The sequence below is a fragment of the Portunus trituberculatus genome, chromosome 44 (genome assembly GCF_017591435.1).
Source record: "Portunus trituberculatus isolate SZX2019 chromosome 44, ASM1759143v1, whole genome shotgun sequence".
Lineage (NCBI taxonomy): Eukaryota > Metazoa > Arthropoda > Malacostraca > Decapoda > Portunidae > Portunus > Portunus trituberculatus.
Window position 1 is genome coordinate 23,355,310 of NC_059298.1, and position 20,030 is coordinate 23,375,339.

Genomic DNA, 20,030 nt, shown 5'->3' on the forward strand with positions numbered 1-20,030 from the left:
GAGAATACTGGTCTGCTTCTGGAAGAGGAAAGACAGGAAAAGACACGAATAATTGATGAATAAATTATAAGTCACTGACAATTACCACGGATCCATTTCAGTTACTCTACGAAGTGATGTCATAAGTGTACAAAAATTATCGCATCAGAAGTTAGCAATAGACATCTAGAACTTCCTCCAGTCACAGCTCTTGTTCTTGATCTTTCCTGAGCTCTTCATATGAAACATGGTCAAGAGTATATATAAATTTATCTCTATACAATTTCTAGACATGAATTTCACTGGACTGGGTGACATAACTTCTTGGGACAACTGGGCATGCATCAGTTTACAAAGGCACAAACAACAGACTGTCTTGCAATATTGGTGCAGAAACTAATATACGAGACGAAGAAAAATAAAGAAAAGGAGAAAACATTGTGAGAAAAAGAAAAAGGAGAAAAAAAAATGGACTCGCCACATGTTCCTCTACTTACTTCATTTCACACTACTATGAATCATGAAGAAAAGAATGAAGTTTGTCAAGAGGAAGTGGAAGATTATGAGAGGAAATGACGGTAGGTATGGGAGGATACACACGGCTCGCCAGGCATTACTCAGAGTGAAGGCCGCCAGAACAGCAGCAGGATGAGGGCAGCCGCAACAAGTCAGCCGGTAAGGCATTTGAGACTATTTTAACAACAGCAGCGGAGTGTTATCATGAGTCAAGTAACATTATGCACTTCCATGTCATTATTTTTATTATTATTATTACAATAACTATTATTATTATTATCATTATTATTATATTACTTCATTTTTAGCGTTTTTTTTACTAATGAGAAGTCCTTTGATCTGCTGGATATACTATGACAAAACCTTACAATTGAAGGATTCTTGGACTGAAAGAGTTAACACTGCAATGAAGCGCGTAACACAGTGGAAGTGAGCTTGTCATCTTATTGAAATTCACCATGGCTGTACTAACACACCTAGACACACCCTGAGAAGCGAGCACACAGCGAAGTGAATGCCATGGTGTGGAGGAAGGCCCCGCCACTCAAACAATTCATATTTTGCTAATTAAGCTTGAAACAAAGTCGAAAGCACGTAAATATATAAACAAAATCATGAGATAAGAAAGATACACAAAAATCTTGATCACTGCGATGGCCGGGAATCGAACCCGGGTCAACTGCTTGGAAGGCAGCTATGCTCACCACTATACCACCATCGCACAGGAAACTCTCTCTAAACATGTTTGTCGTGCATCTCCACTACTTTCAAAAGGCTGTGAATGAAACCATATTTTTAAGGATGTCTCTTTTTACGGTTTTAGTCACTGGTTAACAGAAACACTTGAGAAACCATCTAATCGTCTCTATAATGCATGATTTTTTATTTATTTTTTTCTCCCAAAGATGAAGCTTTGTTATGTTATGTCATATATACATGCAAAATGGTGGGGACGTGTACTTATAACCTGCTACCAGAAGAAAAAGAAGTAAACACGAATTGAAGTCTATTTTTATGCATAATTAAGTGTCATGGTGGGAAGAGACGTGGAGGCAAGGTGAAGATCAAGAATGCTGGGGTCTTTCAATCCCTGCAAGGTGTGGGAGGTGAGCGGGGCGACACTCCACACTCCCTTAGTACATCATACACTTTGCATCTAAACACTTCACTATCTCCTTCCTGATTAACGCACGCTTCACTCATTACTCATGTACTTGCTTCCTTTATCTTTTCTCGTCCTATCTTTTACGTTCTTCACTAACGCCTGGCTTAACTCCATTTTTCATGTCTTCCCTTGCTATGTTTCTTATGTTATGTTATGTTATCCTCTCACGTTCATTATCAACTCCTAGGCATCTTACTTAACCTCCTATAGTATTTCTTCCATTTTCTTCTTTCTTCCACTTCACTCCGTTGATCCATTACCATTAAATCACTCACTCACTCGCTTAATTTCTCGTTCTCTCACTCACTCATTCAGTCAAACAATCCCAGTTCTCTTCCCTCATCCTTTCACACGACGTAAGGTTTGGTTCCGAGTCTCCCTTAGTGTTTCTTTACCAGTGATTCTCTCGCATAGAAAACAGTATTTTGAACTTTCACGTACAACACAAGGCAATTAATATGTTAAGAAACCCACCGTGTGTTGCAACAGGCGTGAGTCAGCGTGAGTTGAGTGGGTCGTGAAGTGTGTATGCGTTTTAACGTAAACTGTTGTGTATTTCCTCCATCCCTTGCGTCTCCTTCCGCCTCACCTGCCTGCGCTACACTCTTACTTCACTCATCATCTGGTTAAGCCACCTGTGTGTGTGTGTGTGTGTGTGTGTGTGTGTGTGTGTGTGTGTGTGTGTGTGTGTGTGTGTGTGTGTGTGTGTGTGTGTGTGTGTGTGTGTGTGAGCGCGCGAATGAGTAACAATCTCTTCAAGCACTTCACATTAGGTGCACGCAACACTGCTCTCATCCAAGCACGTCTTAAGTAATGAAAATATAGAGTACATGAACACATAAACACTTCCTCTCAGCCCCCCACGAGGCGCCCCATAGCCCATTGCCAGACACAGCCAGCCGCTATAGAGTCACTCCACAAGCCACGCTCACCCTGGCCACGGGACGCTGAAGACTGTCAAAACACACTCTTACTTGCTTCAGCGGGCAGCCAAGAGCGTCGCAGCGCAGGCACGGTAGGAGAGAGGGAGGGAGGGTTGGAGGGGCAGCGAGACACCTTGAAGGAACTGCGTCAGGGCGGCGGCAGAGGTGGAACTGGGACGCGAGGGTGGGTAATGCTGCGCTCAGGTGTGCTGGCGAGTGGGAGGAGAGGGGGGCGTGGCTGGCTCAGGTGTGGAGGAGCGCGTCACAGCACTTGGTGGGGTAATGGGAAGGGAGGAAGGGGAGGGGAGAGGTGGGGATGGGTGGACGTGGGAGTGTTTCTGGCTATACTACGAGGCCGGAACAGACAGACAGACAGACAGACAGACAGACAGACAGACAGACAGACAGACAGACAGACACACACACACACACACACACACACACACACACACACACACACACACACACACACAGGTCCGAATCGAGAGGCCAAGCTGCATTTGTTTATCCCAGGAGCAGGGCAGCGACCTGCTGCCACCAGTCACCACGCCGTGGTGAGTAAAGGAAAACAATGATGTAATTGAAAAGCAAATCATTCCAACTGATTTGCAGAAGATAGGAGGAGGAGGAGGAGGAGGAGGAGGAGGAGGGAGGAGGAGGAGGAGGAGGAGGAGGACGAGGAAGAGGAAGAGGACGAGGACGAGGACGAGGACGAGGACGAGGACGAGGACGATGAGGATGAGGAGGAGGAGAAGGAGGAGGAGGATGAGGGTGAGGAGGAGGAGGAGGAGGAGGAGGAGGAGGAGGAGGAGGAGGAGGAGGAGGAGGAGGAGGAGGAGAGGAGGAGGGTGCCAGTTTAGGAAAGTCGGAGGAGGGAATATCCAGCTCTTTCCTCCTCCCCCCTTTTCCTCCTCTTCCTCCTCCAACTGTTCCTCCTTCCCTGCACGTGGAGTTTACGTCGCCCAAATAAGCAACAGCCGCCAGGGAAGGGAGGAAGACGGGAAGAAGCTGGGGGCGGCAACCCTTCCACCATGGCCCTGATAGTGACCCGTGCCACCCCACACCGACCCAGGCAGCGCCGTGAGGAGGAAAGAGCGAGGCGGGGAAAGCAACAGGAGGGAACAGTATTATAGCAAGACTGACACACTGTAAAGGCAAAATAATTACTCAAGTATTGTCTTTAAGAAAATTACTTAATGATATTTTTGCTGCTGCTGCTACTATATATACAGTACTACTACTACTACTACTACTACAGTCAATATTACAACCATTACATCTATAACAACTGTGCTACTACTATTACAACAGCTACTGCCACCACCACTACCCCAATAATAATAATAATAATAATAATAATAATAATAATAATAATAATAATGCACACAACAAGTCATCCAACAAACTCCTATTAGGACAAAAGTTTGAGACGCAAAGAGAGAGAGAGAGAGAGAGAGAGAGAGAGAGAGAGAGAGAGAGAGAGTGTGTGTGTGTGTGTGTGTGTGTGTGTGTGTGTGTGTGTGTGTGTGTGTGTGTGTGTGTGTGTGTGTGTGTGTGTGTGTGTGTGTGTGTGTGTGTGTGTGTCCGTTTAATGGAGTAAACGATTAGCTGAAGAAGGAAAACAAAGATAAAATGTAATGATGTGACGCAGAGGAGGAGGAGGAGGAGGAGCCTTCTACTGGTATTTATCTATTTATGTCTATCTATATCTATCTATCTGTCTATCTATCTATCTATCTACCTATTTTCATTATATTTGTCTATTTATCGATCTACCTATCTCTCTCTCTCTCTCTCTCTGCACCTATTTTTCTTCAAGATGAACAAACAAAGTGACACAATAATAGCAGCATTTACCTGGTTTATCCTTCACTATCAACATGAAAACTTACGAAAAAACAGAAAATACATTGAAAAATAATGAAAAGTAATAACAATAATGAATCTCCTTGTCTTTCTTAACTCTCCTTACCATCAATCACTATTACTCATTCAATTAGCGAAGGATTTGATAGAATACAGGGATACAAATCTACAAAACTTTATTATTAGCATCAGGCACTTTTAAAAGACATGGTATAAAAAAGTACAAAAAGGATAAAATGTAGTACACCAATAATGACCTAATGACACTAAAAGAACAGCAGTACTTAAAAATTGGGTGAATAATGTTATATATCCTAATTCCTAGTTCTGCATTTGATGAAGTCGAAAAAAAAAGGGTGAAACGAGAATGGAATGATATAATTTGTGTCTTTTTCTTGTGAAGGTGTGGAATGTAATGGGTGAAGGTGGTGGTGGTGGTGGTGGTGGTGTTAATGGGAGTGATGTGGAATGAAGTGGAAACCAGTGGAAATATGGTGTGGATGATGATGATGATGGAGTGTGTGATGGTGGTGGTGTTCTAGTCATTAGTGAGATGATGATGATGATGATGATGATGATGATGATGATGATAAAAACGATGGTGGTGCTGTTAGTGGTGGTGGTGGTGGTGGTGGTGGTGGCATTACAGATCACTGTACTGATGTGATGGTTTGTCTTCCTGTCAGGAATGATAAATACTTATATTTGCATCACAGCTCCTAGTGTTATGACATCTGGGTGCTGGTGTTGGTGATGTTGTTACTCTGACAGCTCACCAACACCGAATTGGGAAACCTTTTGAGAATGAATAACAAAATTACTTTTATTTATTGTTCGGCAAAATTTTGATTCAACCAGCAATGATTCGACACAGTATGATAACTGGAGGTTAATTTCAGTGGCTTATGAATGAACGCATGACATACTGGTGACAGGAATTTCAGGAGAATTATCAACACCAGCAAAGCAAAGCATCAAATCATTCCCAAAGGAGTCCCGGATCCAACCCGCGGTGCCGGCCTGTGTGGTGACGACTCAGCGGCGGCCCTTGCTTTTCTTTGGACTGACACTCTGGCCACGGATGTTCTCAATGCGCTTCCTCTGAATCTTCTGAGACATTTTTGCCTTCACTTGAACCACCTCTAGGGCGAGTTCAGCCAGCGTGGGCCGCAGCTCAGGGTTCACCATGGCGCAGCGAGACATGACGGGTGCCAGCAGCTTCTTGAACAGCGGGAACTTGGCGTAATGCACCACGTCGCCTATCATCACCCCCAGGCTGAACACATCACTGGCGCTGCCCAGGGGCAGTCCCTTGAACATCTCAGGGGACCGGAATGAGGAATATTTCTTCAGGGCGTTGGGGTTTATCCCGAAGAACTCAAAGTTGAAGGGTGCACCGATCCGCGTGGCCAACCCATAGTCAATGATATGGAGGGAGGGGCGAGGGTTTGGGCCCTGGACCATGATGTTGCTGCCCTTCAGGTCGTTGTGGAGGAAGCCTATGAGGTGGATTTCACTAAGTAGCTGGGCAATGACCACGATGGAATCCAGAAACCCACCGACCGTACAGTGGCGCTCCACGAAGTCATCGTAGGTGCGGCCAGAGTGAGCCAGGAGGATGGCTGGTGGATGAAAGCAGACAGCCATGACGCGTGGCGCCCCGCCCGTGCCGTTCAGCTCGGCGGTGACGCGGGCCTCCCACAACATCTGCTTCACGTTCTCCTCGCACTTCAGGACCTTCTTGATGGTCTTCATGCCGTTGCAGGATACGATGGTAGTACATCCGAAGCTGCCCTCAGCCAGCGGTCTGACCACCTCCAAGGCGTCCATGTCCTCAGCACTGATGAATGGCACTCGCGCACGCAGGAACTCCACGTCATCATTGTATATCTCATGGTTCACTTGACTATCCACGACATCAGCCCCGTCACTACCGATCCTCGCCTCAACCTTGCCGGCGACAGGCGCGGCTTCCACAGCGTCCATGGTGGAGGCAGTCCTGGTCTGGTGGGGAATGGTTCAGGGATGAATATCAGAGAGACTCAGGCCGCCATCATAGAGCACGCTGGCTCTGCACCTCAGGCTGCTCAAGATATTTTCTGTTGCACACTGGTTATGACCTTCACTCCTGATGCCGCGTCAATTATCGTACTGCATTAATTACTATTCACCACCACCACCACCACCACCACCGTTATCATCACAATCACAATCACCGCATTTATTTCTTCAGGTCACATTTTGTAGATATTTGATTGTCACGACAGTGCCAAAGCTCCTACTCATCTTTTTTTTTCCTCAATGCGTATCTACCAGGCACAGATTTCCATACACCCACACACATTTCCTCCTTCTCCACCTCACACACTTTACTTTAAGTAACAACTGATCGACTCACACACTCCCCACACTTCCCTACATTACCAGCTATGTTCATCTTTACTTCATGCACTACCATCACATCCACCACACCTCACGCAAGCCACCCTTACACATCTCCCTTCCCATGAACCTGTCAACTTATACTGTAGGACGCATCCACCTAATACAAACCATCATTCTGATTATAAATGGTTTTCTTTTGTGAAATGACCAACTAATGCATCATCTGATTTGCTTTTTACGTTTCTTTTATTTTTTGACTTCCCTGTCCTCATATATTCCAAATGGTATCTAAGAAAGAATCAAAGTTAACAAAAAGATAAAATTGTTTGTTTCCCTCTGGTATTTGAATCTACATGAAGTGTTCCCACCACCATAAAGTCCCTCACCACCACACTGATTAAGCACAAAAACACCCAACCAACCCCTTACAGATATTCAACTAAGGCAAAACTATAACAATGACGGCATGCGACTGAGCCAGAAACACGTGTACCTTTAAAGACGAAAAGCAACTCAATAAAACAAGAAAATTGGAAGAGAAGGTAGTCACAACTCCACTCTTCTATGATCCGTATTCAGAAACGCTTTATTCTCTCAACATGAATGTTTTCAAGGCCACAGGGACGCAGGGACGCCTAGTGGAGTTTTCATGAGTGTCTCTAGTTAATAATAGGGAAATTTTTTTGTTCTGCCTCTAAAAACGTAAAAACACCCCTAAAAACTCAGTGTCAATTTAAATCAAGCCTTTTGAAATAGTGGAGATGAAGGGCAAAAGTGTTTGAGAATAAGAGCCTACGAGGTACAGAAAAATGAACAGGTAAAGGTGACGCGAGATAAAACCAGAACTGAAAGGAGACTATACGTGTTTCAAAGCTTGGAAATGACAACTGTTTACTGTTGCATGATATTCAAAACCACATTCTCCCTCACAAGAAAAGTTCAGAAGACGTTTTAATTTTACCTCTCTGTTCTTTGGCATGTGTTTCAAAGCCTGGGAACGACAAATGGATAACTGAGCCATCATACGTCCCACCGGTCATACTTCGCGCTAAACTCCACACCAGCAGCCAGAAAGGAGTGAATGCCGAACACTGCGACTTTACACTTTTTCAAGAGCCAATTCACATCAGCGGTTTTAGTTAAACGATGAAGTTATGTTACGGCATTACATTTACATCCCCGTATCCTGCCCAACACCAATATGTACAGCAGAAACCACCACCACCACTACTACGTACTACTACTACTACTATTACTACTACTACTACTACTACTACTACTGTTACTACTACTACTACTACTACTACTACTACTACAACTGATACTACTATTACTACTACTATTCTATAATAACAACAACAGATACTACTATTGCTTCTACTTCTATTACTACTCCATTATAACATCAACAATAACACATACTATTATTACTACTACTCCATTATATGAACAACAACACATACTACGACTACTACTAATACATTATAACAACAACAATAACAACACATACTACTACTACTACTACTACTACTACTACTACTACTACTACTACTACTACTTCTCCATTATAACAACAACAATAACAACACATACTACGACTACTACTACTACAACACATACTACTACTACTACTACTACTACTACTACTACTACTACTACTACTACTACTACTACTACTTTCCTCTCCTTCTCCTCATCCTCCTTCTCCTCCTCCGACCAGGCCAACTATGAAAGGGTCAGATAGGCTTATCCCCGGAACTGTCTAGATTCAAGAGGGCGAGCATCACACGGATACACAACAGAGGCGCCTCACGTTCCCGTTTTTTTTTTTCCTTCCCACATGTGACAGGGCCGGGCATGGGAATAGAAAATGGAAGGGAGAGAAGAAAAGGATATACAAAAACCTGCTCAATTTGCTGTTTTCGAAAAGTTAGTTATGATAATGGTTAGCAAAAAAAAAAAATAAATAATAAATAAATAAATGAAAATAATGGTAATATAAAAGCTTACCAGTTCAATTTTTAACGCGTTTCGTGTCTCGTGTAACATTTAAAGTCATATTTTACCTCTGAAACTGTTACTTAAATTTTACAGAGAAATATCCCGTATCAAGGTTTCTGTTTCACCGAGTCTACATATTGTAATGATCAGCGAGTGCTAGTATTGAAAAAAAAAATAATAATAAATAAATAGATAAATAAATAAATAAAAAAAAAAAGTACTTCTGAATTCCCAGAGAGGAAATCAGCATGTTTACCCCTCCTTGCCTGTTCACATACAGTTCCTTCCTGTTAACTTTTGACAGGGATAGTGTATGAGTATATGCAGTTATTACGAAGTTTAATATTATACATTCTATTCCCAATTCATTTTTTTCCGCCTCTACGAAGCAAGGCATCTAGATAAGGAAAAACGAAAAAACGCTCAAATCTTCATCTCAGAAGTAAATTAAAGATGAAAACTCCCTAAAAAGTTATTTGATTTAGTTCCTCACTTTGAAAAAAAAAGAGACAAAAATACGAAAGACTAACCATCATTAACATATACCACTGTACTTACATACATACATACAAACATCACCAGTACACAAACTTAACCCCTTCAGCACCATGACTCGTTTCCATATTTACTCTGGCTATTATTTGGCGATTTTATACAGCTTCAGAAACTTATGTGGGGAATTAAAATAGTGAAGACTAACCATTAATTTTCTCACCTCCACAGACCCTTCCTAAGGTCAATAAATTGGTCTAATCGTACACAAAATTTCAATGTGTCCCAGTGTTGAAGGGGTTAAAAAGGAAATTCTAGAGAGGAATATTTCACAGAAGAACTATTTTTACATAATCTCAGCAAAGTTTGGAAGCGACACTGCTGAGTTTACCCATAACTGAGCTCAGGTTCCGTGCCAGTCGCCTCTCTCTGTAAACAATTCCTCACACAAATCTGAGTTGTGAGGAGCAAGTGAATGGAACCTGGGAGATGCCAAACCTGAATGCCTGAATGAAAAGGGGTTGAGAGAGAGAGAGAGAGAGAGAGAGAGAGAGAGAGAGAGAGAGAGAGAGAGAGAGAGAGAGAGAGAGAGAGAGAGAGAGAGAGATTATAAGAATAACATTAATGCATAGAGTACAAGAATAACATTAATGCATGGATAATCATTCACTTAAAAATTGCGAACTTCGTATGCAAACATCCAGCAAAAATGAATAAGATATGCACTTAAACAATAATTTATATATAAAGGGATCAGTATTTAGTGCAGTGACAATTAAAAACAAGCATTCTAACATACCTACTAACTTTAGCATCATAACTTATTTTTCAGTAATTTCCTCCTCGACAGTTTACATCCCCACAAAACGTATCATTGAGTGAAGCCACGCCGTGAAAGTTTGCGTGAAGGAGCGCAGTGTGTTCCTACATCACCTACACATCATATCACTCAACACCCACCATAGTCTAGCTCAACGCCTTACTGTATTTGATCCCTCTGATTTATGAATGAATTAAAACATTAACTACAATAAAATGAATAATTTGTTAATAGTAACCACGATTTTCCAATATTATGCTGCAAAAAAATAAAAATAAAAGTTATGAATATCTATACACTCATCCTAAAAAATGGTAAAAATTGTACATACTGTACATTTCTATAGCACTTACACATATGCAGGTGTAGAATTATCTTAAGCGCAATAATAATAATAATAATAATAATAATAATAATAATAATAATAATAATAATAATAATAATAATAATAATAATAATAATAATAATAATAAAATAATAAAAATAATAATAACACACACACACACACACACACACACACACACACACACACACACAAGAGCGTACTACTCCACCACACTGTCTCTTGTCACGCAGCATTATTATTACACTGACGAGGGACGGAAAGGAACCTGAAATGAACCGTGAGTTGTACATTGTTACTGACTTGATGGTGGGAAGCGTTTGACCGAAGCTTTTTCAACTTTGTACCTGTGTCTTACCTAATGTAATATCATTTACTATATCTTTGCCTGTGATTTCTCTCACATCTAGGCTATTGTCGCTTTCTCTAATATCTAAGTTATTGTTGATGATTGTATGATTTCACTTCAAGCCACAAAATGTTCACTTCATTAGTTCATTTGATTAAGTAATGCAATATAATGGTGTTTTTATATTGGTCTTTTTAATGCTGTGGACATCGAGAAACTTATGGCTGCGGGAGATGAAGAAACGGTTTGACTTGCTTTGCCCAACTTAACCGACTAATGAATGACTGATATTCTTTCTAGGTTGGGAACTGTACCCATCCCACCAGAACAGAAAAATATGCCTATCATAATCACGTGTCTGTCGTCCATTCACCACATCAAACATCACGTTGGTAGAGAGAAAAACTTGGAGATGCGGGGTATCGATCCCCGTACCTCTCACATGCTAAGCGAGCGCTCTACCATCTGAGCTACATCCCCGTCTGAAGTGAAGGCCATCAGTAGCTGTCTTAACTAACCCGTCAGACGAAGAAAACACAAATTAAACAGCAGATTTATCAGTGTAGTTTTCTAATCGTACTTATGGACGTCATTTAACAGTAAACATGAAAATACAACGATATAGGAAGTGACATTCAACAAAAGACACTCTCCACTATCCCCCCATCCTTTAGACAGCGGTCCCACCACACCCACCCGCTGACCGCCTCGCCACCCCGCGCCGCCTTTCACCGCAAACAGGTTCACCTTCCCCGAGCGGGTCTGTTCCTCAGCCACGTGTTGGCGACTTAGCGCTGAATGTGAACGCTGCTATTTATTTGGCTTCTCGTGCCTAAACCAACTCTTCTCCACAACTAATATTTGAGCTTCACACTACCATGAAGCGTACCTTCACGTTATCTAAGTGGCAGGTGTGCTCAAAGGCAGCACCGGAGAGTGCAAGATTAGGACCATGTCTTGTGTAGGGCTTGCTGGTGAACTGTATCTATGTTTACTATAACATGATGTTCAAAACCTCCTTCTACCACAAAAGAAAAGTTGAAAAGACGTTTTAATGGATTACTTCGTTCGTTTTTCACTCGAGAAGAAAGCGCCCGAAGCTCTTCCCTTCAGGAGGGGATGTAGCTCAAATGGTAGAGCGCTCGCTTAGCATGTGAGAGGTACGGGGATCGATACCCCGCATCTCCAATTTTTCCATTTAACAAAACGAAAGTTTCAGACAAAAATCGACGCCAAACGTACAGCTGTACGCTTACTTTGTCCACTGGCGGCGACACATACGAGGCAGAAATTGGGAATTATTATGGACAATCAAAGGATAATGATAATCTAATGACGTGCTTAAAATATACAATTTCTATCTAATACAAAATTTAAATGAAAAGTTTATGAAAAATTTAAACAAAGTTAAAAAATAATTCGTTAGAAAACATCAGCTTACAAAACGTAATGAAATGAGTAAAATTATGCGAGACTCAAACGCCTGAGAAATCACAGAATCGTTACTAATAAAAACTTAAAATTTAGTCACGAAGGCACACTCAAGCCGATAAACGCTGCCGATACAGGGCTTCCATCAAACCAATCTTCACATTGAAGTCCACAATTACCCGTACAATACAATACAAATACACAAATACTGCACATAGATTAACACACATCGTTCAGTTCAGATCCCTTCCCCCGCCCAACCTCGGCAAGAACTGTGATGCACTCGCCCGGGGGTTACGTTAGGTCGGGTAAGGTCTCCAGCTACGTTATTTTGCTTGTGGGGAAATTAAGAGACATTTCATTGAGCGTAAGTTCGTTACATTTTGAAGAATTTTATATGTACAGGAGAGATTTCATTATCTTTTTTTTTTTTTTTTTTTTTTTGAAATATTTTAGATGCAGAGATTTCGTTACGCCAAATTTCGGTTGATGTTAAAACGGAGAAATATAATGAGATGTCGCCATGCTTCATTAGAAAGAACAGTAAACCTAATACGGCAGAATAGGACAGAGTATACGGCAGAATAGGACAGAATAGGAAAGAGTATAGGGCAGAATAGTACAGAATATAGGACAGAATAGGACAGAGTAAACGGCAGAATAGGACAGAGTATAGGACAGAACAGGATGGAGTATACGGCAGAATAGGAAAGAGTGTAGGGCAGAATAGTACAGAGTTACACCATCCACCATTCTATCAGTAGCCGATGTTAGAACAGATACTTCGATATACAAACCAATATGTTGTCATGCTTGATGAGAAAGATCAGATATAAACAACTGCCCAATACTGCAGAATGCGACGGAGTACAGCAAAGTAACACCATTCACCAGTACAATGCTCTCCCAATATCAGCACAAACCAAGTAACACAAACAATGATAACTGCACGAGTAACATTTAGGAGTGTCAAAATTATATTAACGTGTTGTACTGGATATTTTGTCGATTCCTTGCCCTGCTCTTCTTACGGCTGTCCCCTAGAAGCCACAAGCACATTAGTCATCCACGTTTTGGTAAGTGAAAGGCTTAAATACACTGATAAAAAGAACGAAACATGAGTAGATATATATTTAAGACAGTCCTTTTAAGTCCATTTTCTTTGATGTGCCACTGCTACAAGGGGATGACTACTCTATTTCTGTGCGTAGTGGTGGCGTGGAGTCAGATAAGATAAGAGAAGGCAGGATGTTTCCGTGCTGACGTAGAAAACCCGGTAAGTTGGTAAGGGAAAGTAGTGAGTCAGGGGTTACTAGGAGTCAAATACTGCCTTGCTATCAGACTTCCCAAAGTGATGTCACGAGTCTGGCGTCATTCTGTTGCTTCGTGACCGAGTGTGGTAGACTAAACAATGTGATTTCAATGGCTTACGTACGAAGAATGTTTCCTAGTGTAGTACATTTGGGTAGTAATTTCGAAGACTAGTACGTGTTTTTATATTCAGTTAATATTACATCTGGCAACATTCGTGAGCGAGTTACGTGATTTCCACAGTACTGTAGTGTTAAGCTAATGGTGAGGCAGGAACACACATAACTTTGCATCCATAACAAACTACAAAAATACAAATAATCAAAGGATACATTTTGTTGGTGTGGCTGCCAGTTATCTCACTATCATAGACTGCTTCCCTCCAAGGCAGCACGATCAAGGCGCTCCTGACGACACCTTCAACGTCGCCAGATCACTTTATTGTAAACTTGTTAATATTATCATTATTTTTACTATATTACTATTATTATTTCTAAATTGTTGTTCCAGACAGAGGAAAGCCCAAGTTTACCAAGCAGTGGAAGTGAGATCCGGCACACCTGATGACGCCACGACGCCGTGTACGTCACTCCCTTGTGCAACAACACAAAGGACAAGGAAAACATCCGTGGTAGTAACGCAATCCATGCATTTTTAGATACTAACTTCATAATTTTCCCACACTAACTAAGCACAGTTGCAGCAACGAAGGAATAACAGTATAACTAACGCTATCAACGTTTTCACCGCCATGTGAGCCCCACGAGGCACAAATACTTTCGTCAGTCTATTGTACGTATAATATTCAAACGAATACAAAGTCACATTACAGATAGGGTGCGGCTGTGACTCGGGCGCTCCCTCGCCACCACTAATCATGACGTATTAATTCCGGTATATTATTTAAATTTCATCCGCTTCTGATACATTCAAATAAACGGTTAACTTTATGTATAACCGAATGCTTTAGAGTCTGATATACTCCCTAACAAACTCATCAAAGCTTCAAGAAGCAAAATTTAAACAACTTACATCTAGAAAAGCCACACTGCTTCCTTAAATTATTTAATGCACCGCGTTCCTGCGAGTAGCAAAGGAGAGTGTTCCGATCCGATAGTTGTAATCAAGGCCTTGGTTTTAATCGTGTGAGCGGCAGGAAGGCAGCGACTATAACGGGTATGCTGTGAGGAAAGGAGCGGCCAGCGGCGGCCTCGATACCGCCTCACATTCTTGTTCTCTGCAATGCAATTTCAAAACACTAAGCCACAGGCACTTCATGCTCATAACACACACACACACACACACACACACACACACACACACACACACACACACAGACGCGAGCGCGAACAAAGGCGCTATTACCGCTCTGTTATTAATAATGAGACGAGTTCCTAAGAATCACAAGTCACTATAACACAGATTCGTCAACTTAACGCGCGGTGATCACTCCTTTAAGTCGTTCAGTGTGAGCTACTTTCTATGCTTCATCTGTTTATTTTCAATCCTACTGTTTGAAAAAGTATACGCTTAATTAAATGTTTAGACACTGACAAAATTAATCACTCACAATCACGTCAATTTCACCACATACTTCACAGCCTCGCTCACGTCCCTTACCACGGCACTCACTCTCCTCACCGCCACCTCTCTAACGCGTCACGTTAACAATGAAGACATGGCGGACACAACACACTCATAACACATCACACAATAGCAGACACACAATACTTTCACCACTCACCACTTCGCTCTCCAATCCCAGCAAATCCATTACCACGGAATCGCCAACACCACTCATCACGAAACTGCTGTAACTTGTAAACTGAGCACGCAGGTGTGTTGGCGGGCCGGGACGGGGGACAGAGTGTGGCGCAGGTGTTCCCAGTGAGGAGAAGCACGTGTTCACCTCAGCGGCAGTGACGGACCTCTACGGGAGTGAGACGCGCGCGGCCCCAGAGAAACTAAGAGACTGGGGCAAGGTCGCGGCCCTGGTGGGAGACGAGGCCGCGCGGGTGGTGAGGTAAAACATGACCAATTATTTCATTCCCTCGATCGATGCATTTGTCGAACACCTCAGCCGTAAACGCAGATACTGATAATTACAAAATGCAATGATGATAAACAATAGTGTAGAAACGAATACACGGGGGAAAAAAGTAAGATAAAAAGCGAAATTAAGTACCGGGTCACTATATAGAGGTCATGGGTCACTCTCCTATTTACCTTATTCCCAACGGGGCCAACTCCTCTTCCACCTGCATCCCCCGCTCTTCACCCTCTGGTCCGTCATTCCGTGGCTCCAAATTACACACGTTAGCTTCCCGCCCTACCAATCTCACCTCACCTCATCTCAGCCACTTGTGCTCATCTGCAATACCAATGCCGCCTGTGTCGCTACCATGCCGTATCATAAGTCAATCCAAACTACATTAAACCCTTATGTACTGGGACGCATTTTCATCATGAGTTTTGGGTATGATAAGACGCTTTTATTTACATTAGGAAGGGTCTATGGAGGTCAGAAGATTAGTGCACAGAGTCTTCACTATTTTAATCCTCACACAAGTTTCTGAAGCTGTATAAAATCACCAGATAGTAAGCAAAATAAATATGAAAACGTGTCATGGTACTGAAGAGGTTAACGTAATCTTACACAGCTCTGCCACACACACACTAATAACAATAATAATAATAATAATAATAATAATAATAATAATAATAATGATGATAATGATAATAATGAACATATAAATAAATAAAATAATAAAATAAAGGTAAAAATAATCGTTCTGCCTTACTCCACTACCTTCCTTACCCACATTTTTTTGTTTATCTTAAGCAAAACATGCATAAAAGTTTCATGCCTTTTTTCCCTTTTTTCCCAACACCAGTCACTCCAGATGCCTGAGAAAGTGAAAGCGTGACGTCACTCGAGTGGATTCCGCAACTGGTTTTCCGCGCTGTCTAAATTACGTAGATGTGGATAAGAGGCAGACTGGACTCGCTAAGAAGACACAATGTTATCACTGTTATCATTATTTTCACTCACTGTTTGATTCATATTTTTCTTTACATTTCGAAGGTATGTTATGATTAAAGTACCCCTCCTCCTCCTCTTTCTCCTCCTCCTCCTCCTCCTCCTCCTCCTCCTCCTCCTCCTCCTCCTCCTCCTCCTCCTCCTCCTTCTCTTTTCTTCCTCCTTCCTTTTCTCCTTCTCTTCCTTATTCTTTTTTTCTCATTATTTTTTCTTCTTATCCTTCTTCTTCTTCTTCTTCTTCTTCTTCTTCTTCTTCTTCTTCTTCTTCTTCTTCTTCTTCTTCTTCTTCTTCTTCGCCTTCTCCTTCGCCTTCTTATTCTTTTCTTCTTCTTCTTCTTCGCCTACTCCTTATTCTTTTCTTCTTCTTCTTTTTCGTCTTCTCCTTATTCTTTCTTCTTCTTTTTCTTCTTCCCTTCGCCTTCTCCTTCTCCTTCTCCTCTTCTCCTCCTCCTCTACACAGTTTTAAGCCATCTTCCTTCCTCTCCCTCCTCTACTTCACCTCCATGCTTCGTCCTCCTCCTGATTCAAACCTATCTTCCTTTCCTTTTCCTCCTTTCCCTCCTTAACCCAACTTCCTTCCCCACTCCTTCCCCTCCCCCCAATCCCTCACTCTCTGGTCGTTTCATTGTCGGAAAAACAATTACAATAGGCGTTGACTGACTACTTACCTTCCTTTCTTCCCCCGTCTCCTCCTCCACCACTCTCTTCTTTACTACTGTTATTTTCTACAACTGTACCGTAACCACTACTGCCGCCGCCGCCGCCACAACCACCGCCACCACCACTACAACTATTACTATACTATATACTTAGAGAGAGAGAGAGAGAGAGAGAGAGAGAGAGAGAGAGAGAGAGAGAGAGAGAGAGAGAGAGAGAGAGAGAGAGAGAGAGAGAGAGAGAGAGAGAGAGAGAGAGTGTGTGTGTGTGTGTGTGTGTGTGTGTGTGTGTGTGTGTGTGTGTGTGTGTGTGTGTGTGTGTGTGTGTGTGTGTGTGTGTAATTCACTGTTTGATCTGCTGCAGTCTCTGACGAGACAGCCAGACGTTACCCTACGGAACGAGCTCAGAGCTCATTGTTTCCGATCTTGGGATAGGCCTGAGACCAGGCACACACCACACACCGGGACAACAAGGTCACAACTCCTCGATTTACATCCCATACCTACTCACTGCTAGGTGAACAGGGGCTACACGTGAAAGGAGACACACCCAAATATCTCCACCCGGCCGGGGAATCTAACCCCGGTCCTCTGGCTTGTGAAGCCACTGAGCTACCGTGTGCGTGCATGCGTGCGTGCGTGCGTGTGTGTGTGTGTGTGTGTGTGTGTGTGTGTGTGTGTGTGTGTGTGTGTGTGTGTTTGTCTGTGCAGTCTGTGTGTGTGTGTGTGTGTGTGTGTGTGTGTGTGTGTGTGTGTGTGTGTGTGTGTGTGTGTGTGTGTGTGTGTGTGAGAACCCCATCTCGAAGTAAATCGACAAAAACCTACCACAGACACTCCAACAAGTAATACTAATAGAAACAAAAACCCTCTAATCCAACATCTCACGCAACATGACAGACACTCACACACCACACACACACTATTTTACAACACAACGTACAACACTGGAACAACAAGAAAACCTTCCTCAGTAACGTATACAAGGATATAAACCCAGATATAATACTCCTTAATAGTCACGGGATCAAAAAACACGAAAATATAAAAAAATTCAACTACACTACTTATCTCACTAACTCCAGCGATGAACTGCATGATGGTTCAGCTATTCTTGTTAAACATAACCTGAGACACAAAATAAAAGATGATTATGACACTGACATATTGCAAATTACAATAGAAACAAGTACAGGTCCGATAAACATCGCAACAACATACCTCCCACCTCGTAGACCTTATCTACCAATCCCAGACTTCCACGCAATAGCATCCCAGTCAATACCAACCTACATCATAGGGGACTTAAATGCACATCATCCCAAATTAGACAACAAAACAAATAATAACGTAGGTATTGATAATGACAAATTAACACGCATAGGACCAGATTTCCCAACATACATATCTCACAACGTCTTATCCACACCAGATATAATACTAACTAACAACAAAACATACTACAACATACTTTCTCAACCCGGACCAACAACAGAATCAGACCACATACCCATGATCATAAAAATAACCTCATCTCCCATTAGAATAAACACACCACCTATATACATAACAAACAAAACAAACTGGGAAGAATTCAAAGAAGACGCAAAACTTAAAACAAATAACATTAACACAGACCCATACATCAACCAACCAACTCGGGAAAAGTCATTGAAAGAATGGATGACTGCAATAACTACAACTATGGGAAAACATATACCAACCAGAACACACAAAACAACACACAAACCTATATACAACCAACGTATAAAGAACTGCAATGGTGGGTGAAACGATTAATGGAATATAGCCTCATATCAGGATGGACTTACACAAAATATATCACATATAAAACCTTAAAACACACCATTGTAGAAGAATGCAGAAAACAGAACACAACTAACTGGGAAAACAAAATAAGAAAAGCAGAGACTCTCTATAAAGACCCAAAGAAATTTTGGCAAAACGTAAAACAATTAAAAGGTAACACATCAAATCAAACACAGTATATAATACAAAATAACCAAAAGATATATGAAGAAAAAGACAAAGAAAAAATCTTCAGAGATATCTGGAGCAATATCTTCAGAATAAACCTTACATAAAATATATTGTTCGATCAAGAGAACGATCAAATAGTTAACACTTACATTAATAACAACATAGTAGAAATACTTCCCTACCATCAAGGAAACCCAGATAATCTAAATAACAGTAATTACTTAACATCCAAAATCACAATACACAAAATTAATTTTTTTTTAAACAATTAAAAAATAACACACCAGGATACTCTAAAATAAATAAGACCATTCTTCAGAATCTACCAGATGAAGTCTTAGAAATATTCACAAAACTTCTCAACATATCGCTATCCATGGGATATTTCCCAAACATATTCAAACACTCAAAAATAAAATTGATTCCCAAACCAAACAAACCAACAACAGACCCCAATAACTTCCGCCCCATATCACTACTTGAAGTACCTGGCAAAATCTATGAAAAAATAATTAACGAGAGAGTCAGAACTTTTTTAGAGAACAACAATATACTACCAGACACACAACATGGTTTCTGCAAACACAGATTAACAGACACAGCCCTAGCAACAATCACAGAAACCATTTCAAAATCCCTCTCAGACAAAAAACAGTGTTGTATAGTTTTAAGAGATGTCTCCAAGGCATTTGACAAGGTATGGATAAATGGTCTCAAATACAAGTTACAGCAGATACAACTTCCTAGAATAATAG

The 20,030-nt window shown here is 41.6% G+C and overlaps 2 protein-coding genes and 3 non-coding genes across 17 annotated transcripts in view; 1 reads left to right on the plus strand and 4 right to left on the minus strand.

Annotated features, from left to right (window-relative positions):
• Positions 1 to 2,754, minus strand: part of LOC123519092 (titin-like) — a 148,153-nt gene extending 145,399 nt beyond the window's left edge. For 11 of the 13 annotated variants that reach the window (XM_045280288.1, XM_045280293.1, XM_045280289.1 and 8 more), the window contains exon 1: positions 2,635 to 2,754. The gene's annotated coding sequence lies outside the window, so the exon portion shown is untranslated. The remainder of the gene's footprint in view (positions 1 to 2,634) is intronic. The other 2 variants (XM_045280297.1, XM_045280299.1) reach the window with 2 other exon arrangements.
• Trnag-ucc lies at positions 1,145 to 1,216 on the minus strand. Its single transcript has one exon. It is a non-coding gene; the product is annotated as a tRNA-Gly (tRNA).
• A 1,856-nt stretch (positions 2,755 to 4,610) lies between the features above and the next one.
• Positions 4,611 to 15,985, minus strand: LOC123518754 (mitogen-activated protein kinase kinase kinase 1-like). The gene is made up of 3 exons (XM_045279756.1): positions 15,962 to 15,985; positions 15,326 to 15,511; positions 4,611 to 6,453 (listed from the first exon to the last, which is right to left on the minus strand). The coding sequence occupies exons 1-3, from the start codon at positions 15,983 to 15,985 to the stop codon at positions 5,485 to 5,487; spliced, it is 1,179 nt and encodes a 392-aa protein (XP_045135691.1). The 3' UTR covers positions 4,611 to 5,484.
• On the minus strand, positions 11,247 to 11,319 carry Trnaa-agc. Its single transcript has one exon. It is a non-coding gene; the product is annotated as a tRNA-Ala (tRNA).
• Trnaa-agc lies at positions 11,955 to 12,027 on the plus strand. Its single transcript has one exon. It is a non-coding gene; the product is annotated as a tRNA-Ala (tRNA).
• Positions 15,986 to 20,030: the final 4,045 nt, after the last annotated feature.

Bases quoted from the DNA above. Each gene is read 5' to 3' on its own strand.
- LOC123518754 (XM_045279756.1), bottom strand. From the start codon at position 15,985: ATGGTAGCGACACAGGCGGCATTG. The intron at 15,512-15,961 runs GTATTGCAGATG...TCACTCCCGTAG, and splicing joins TAGCGACACAGGCGGCATTG to AGGTCCGTCACTGCCGCTGA. The intron at 6,454-15,325 runs GTGAGTGGTGAA...ATTCCCCACCAG, and splicing joins TGGGATTGGAGAGCGAAGTG to ACCAGGACTGCCTCCACCAT.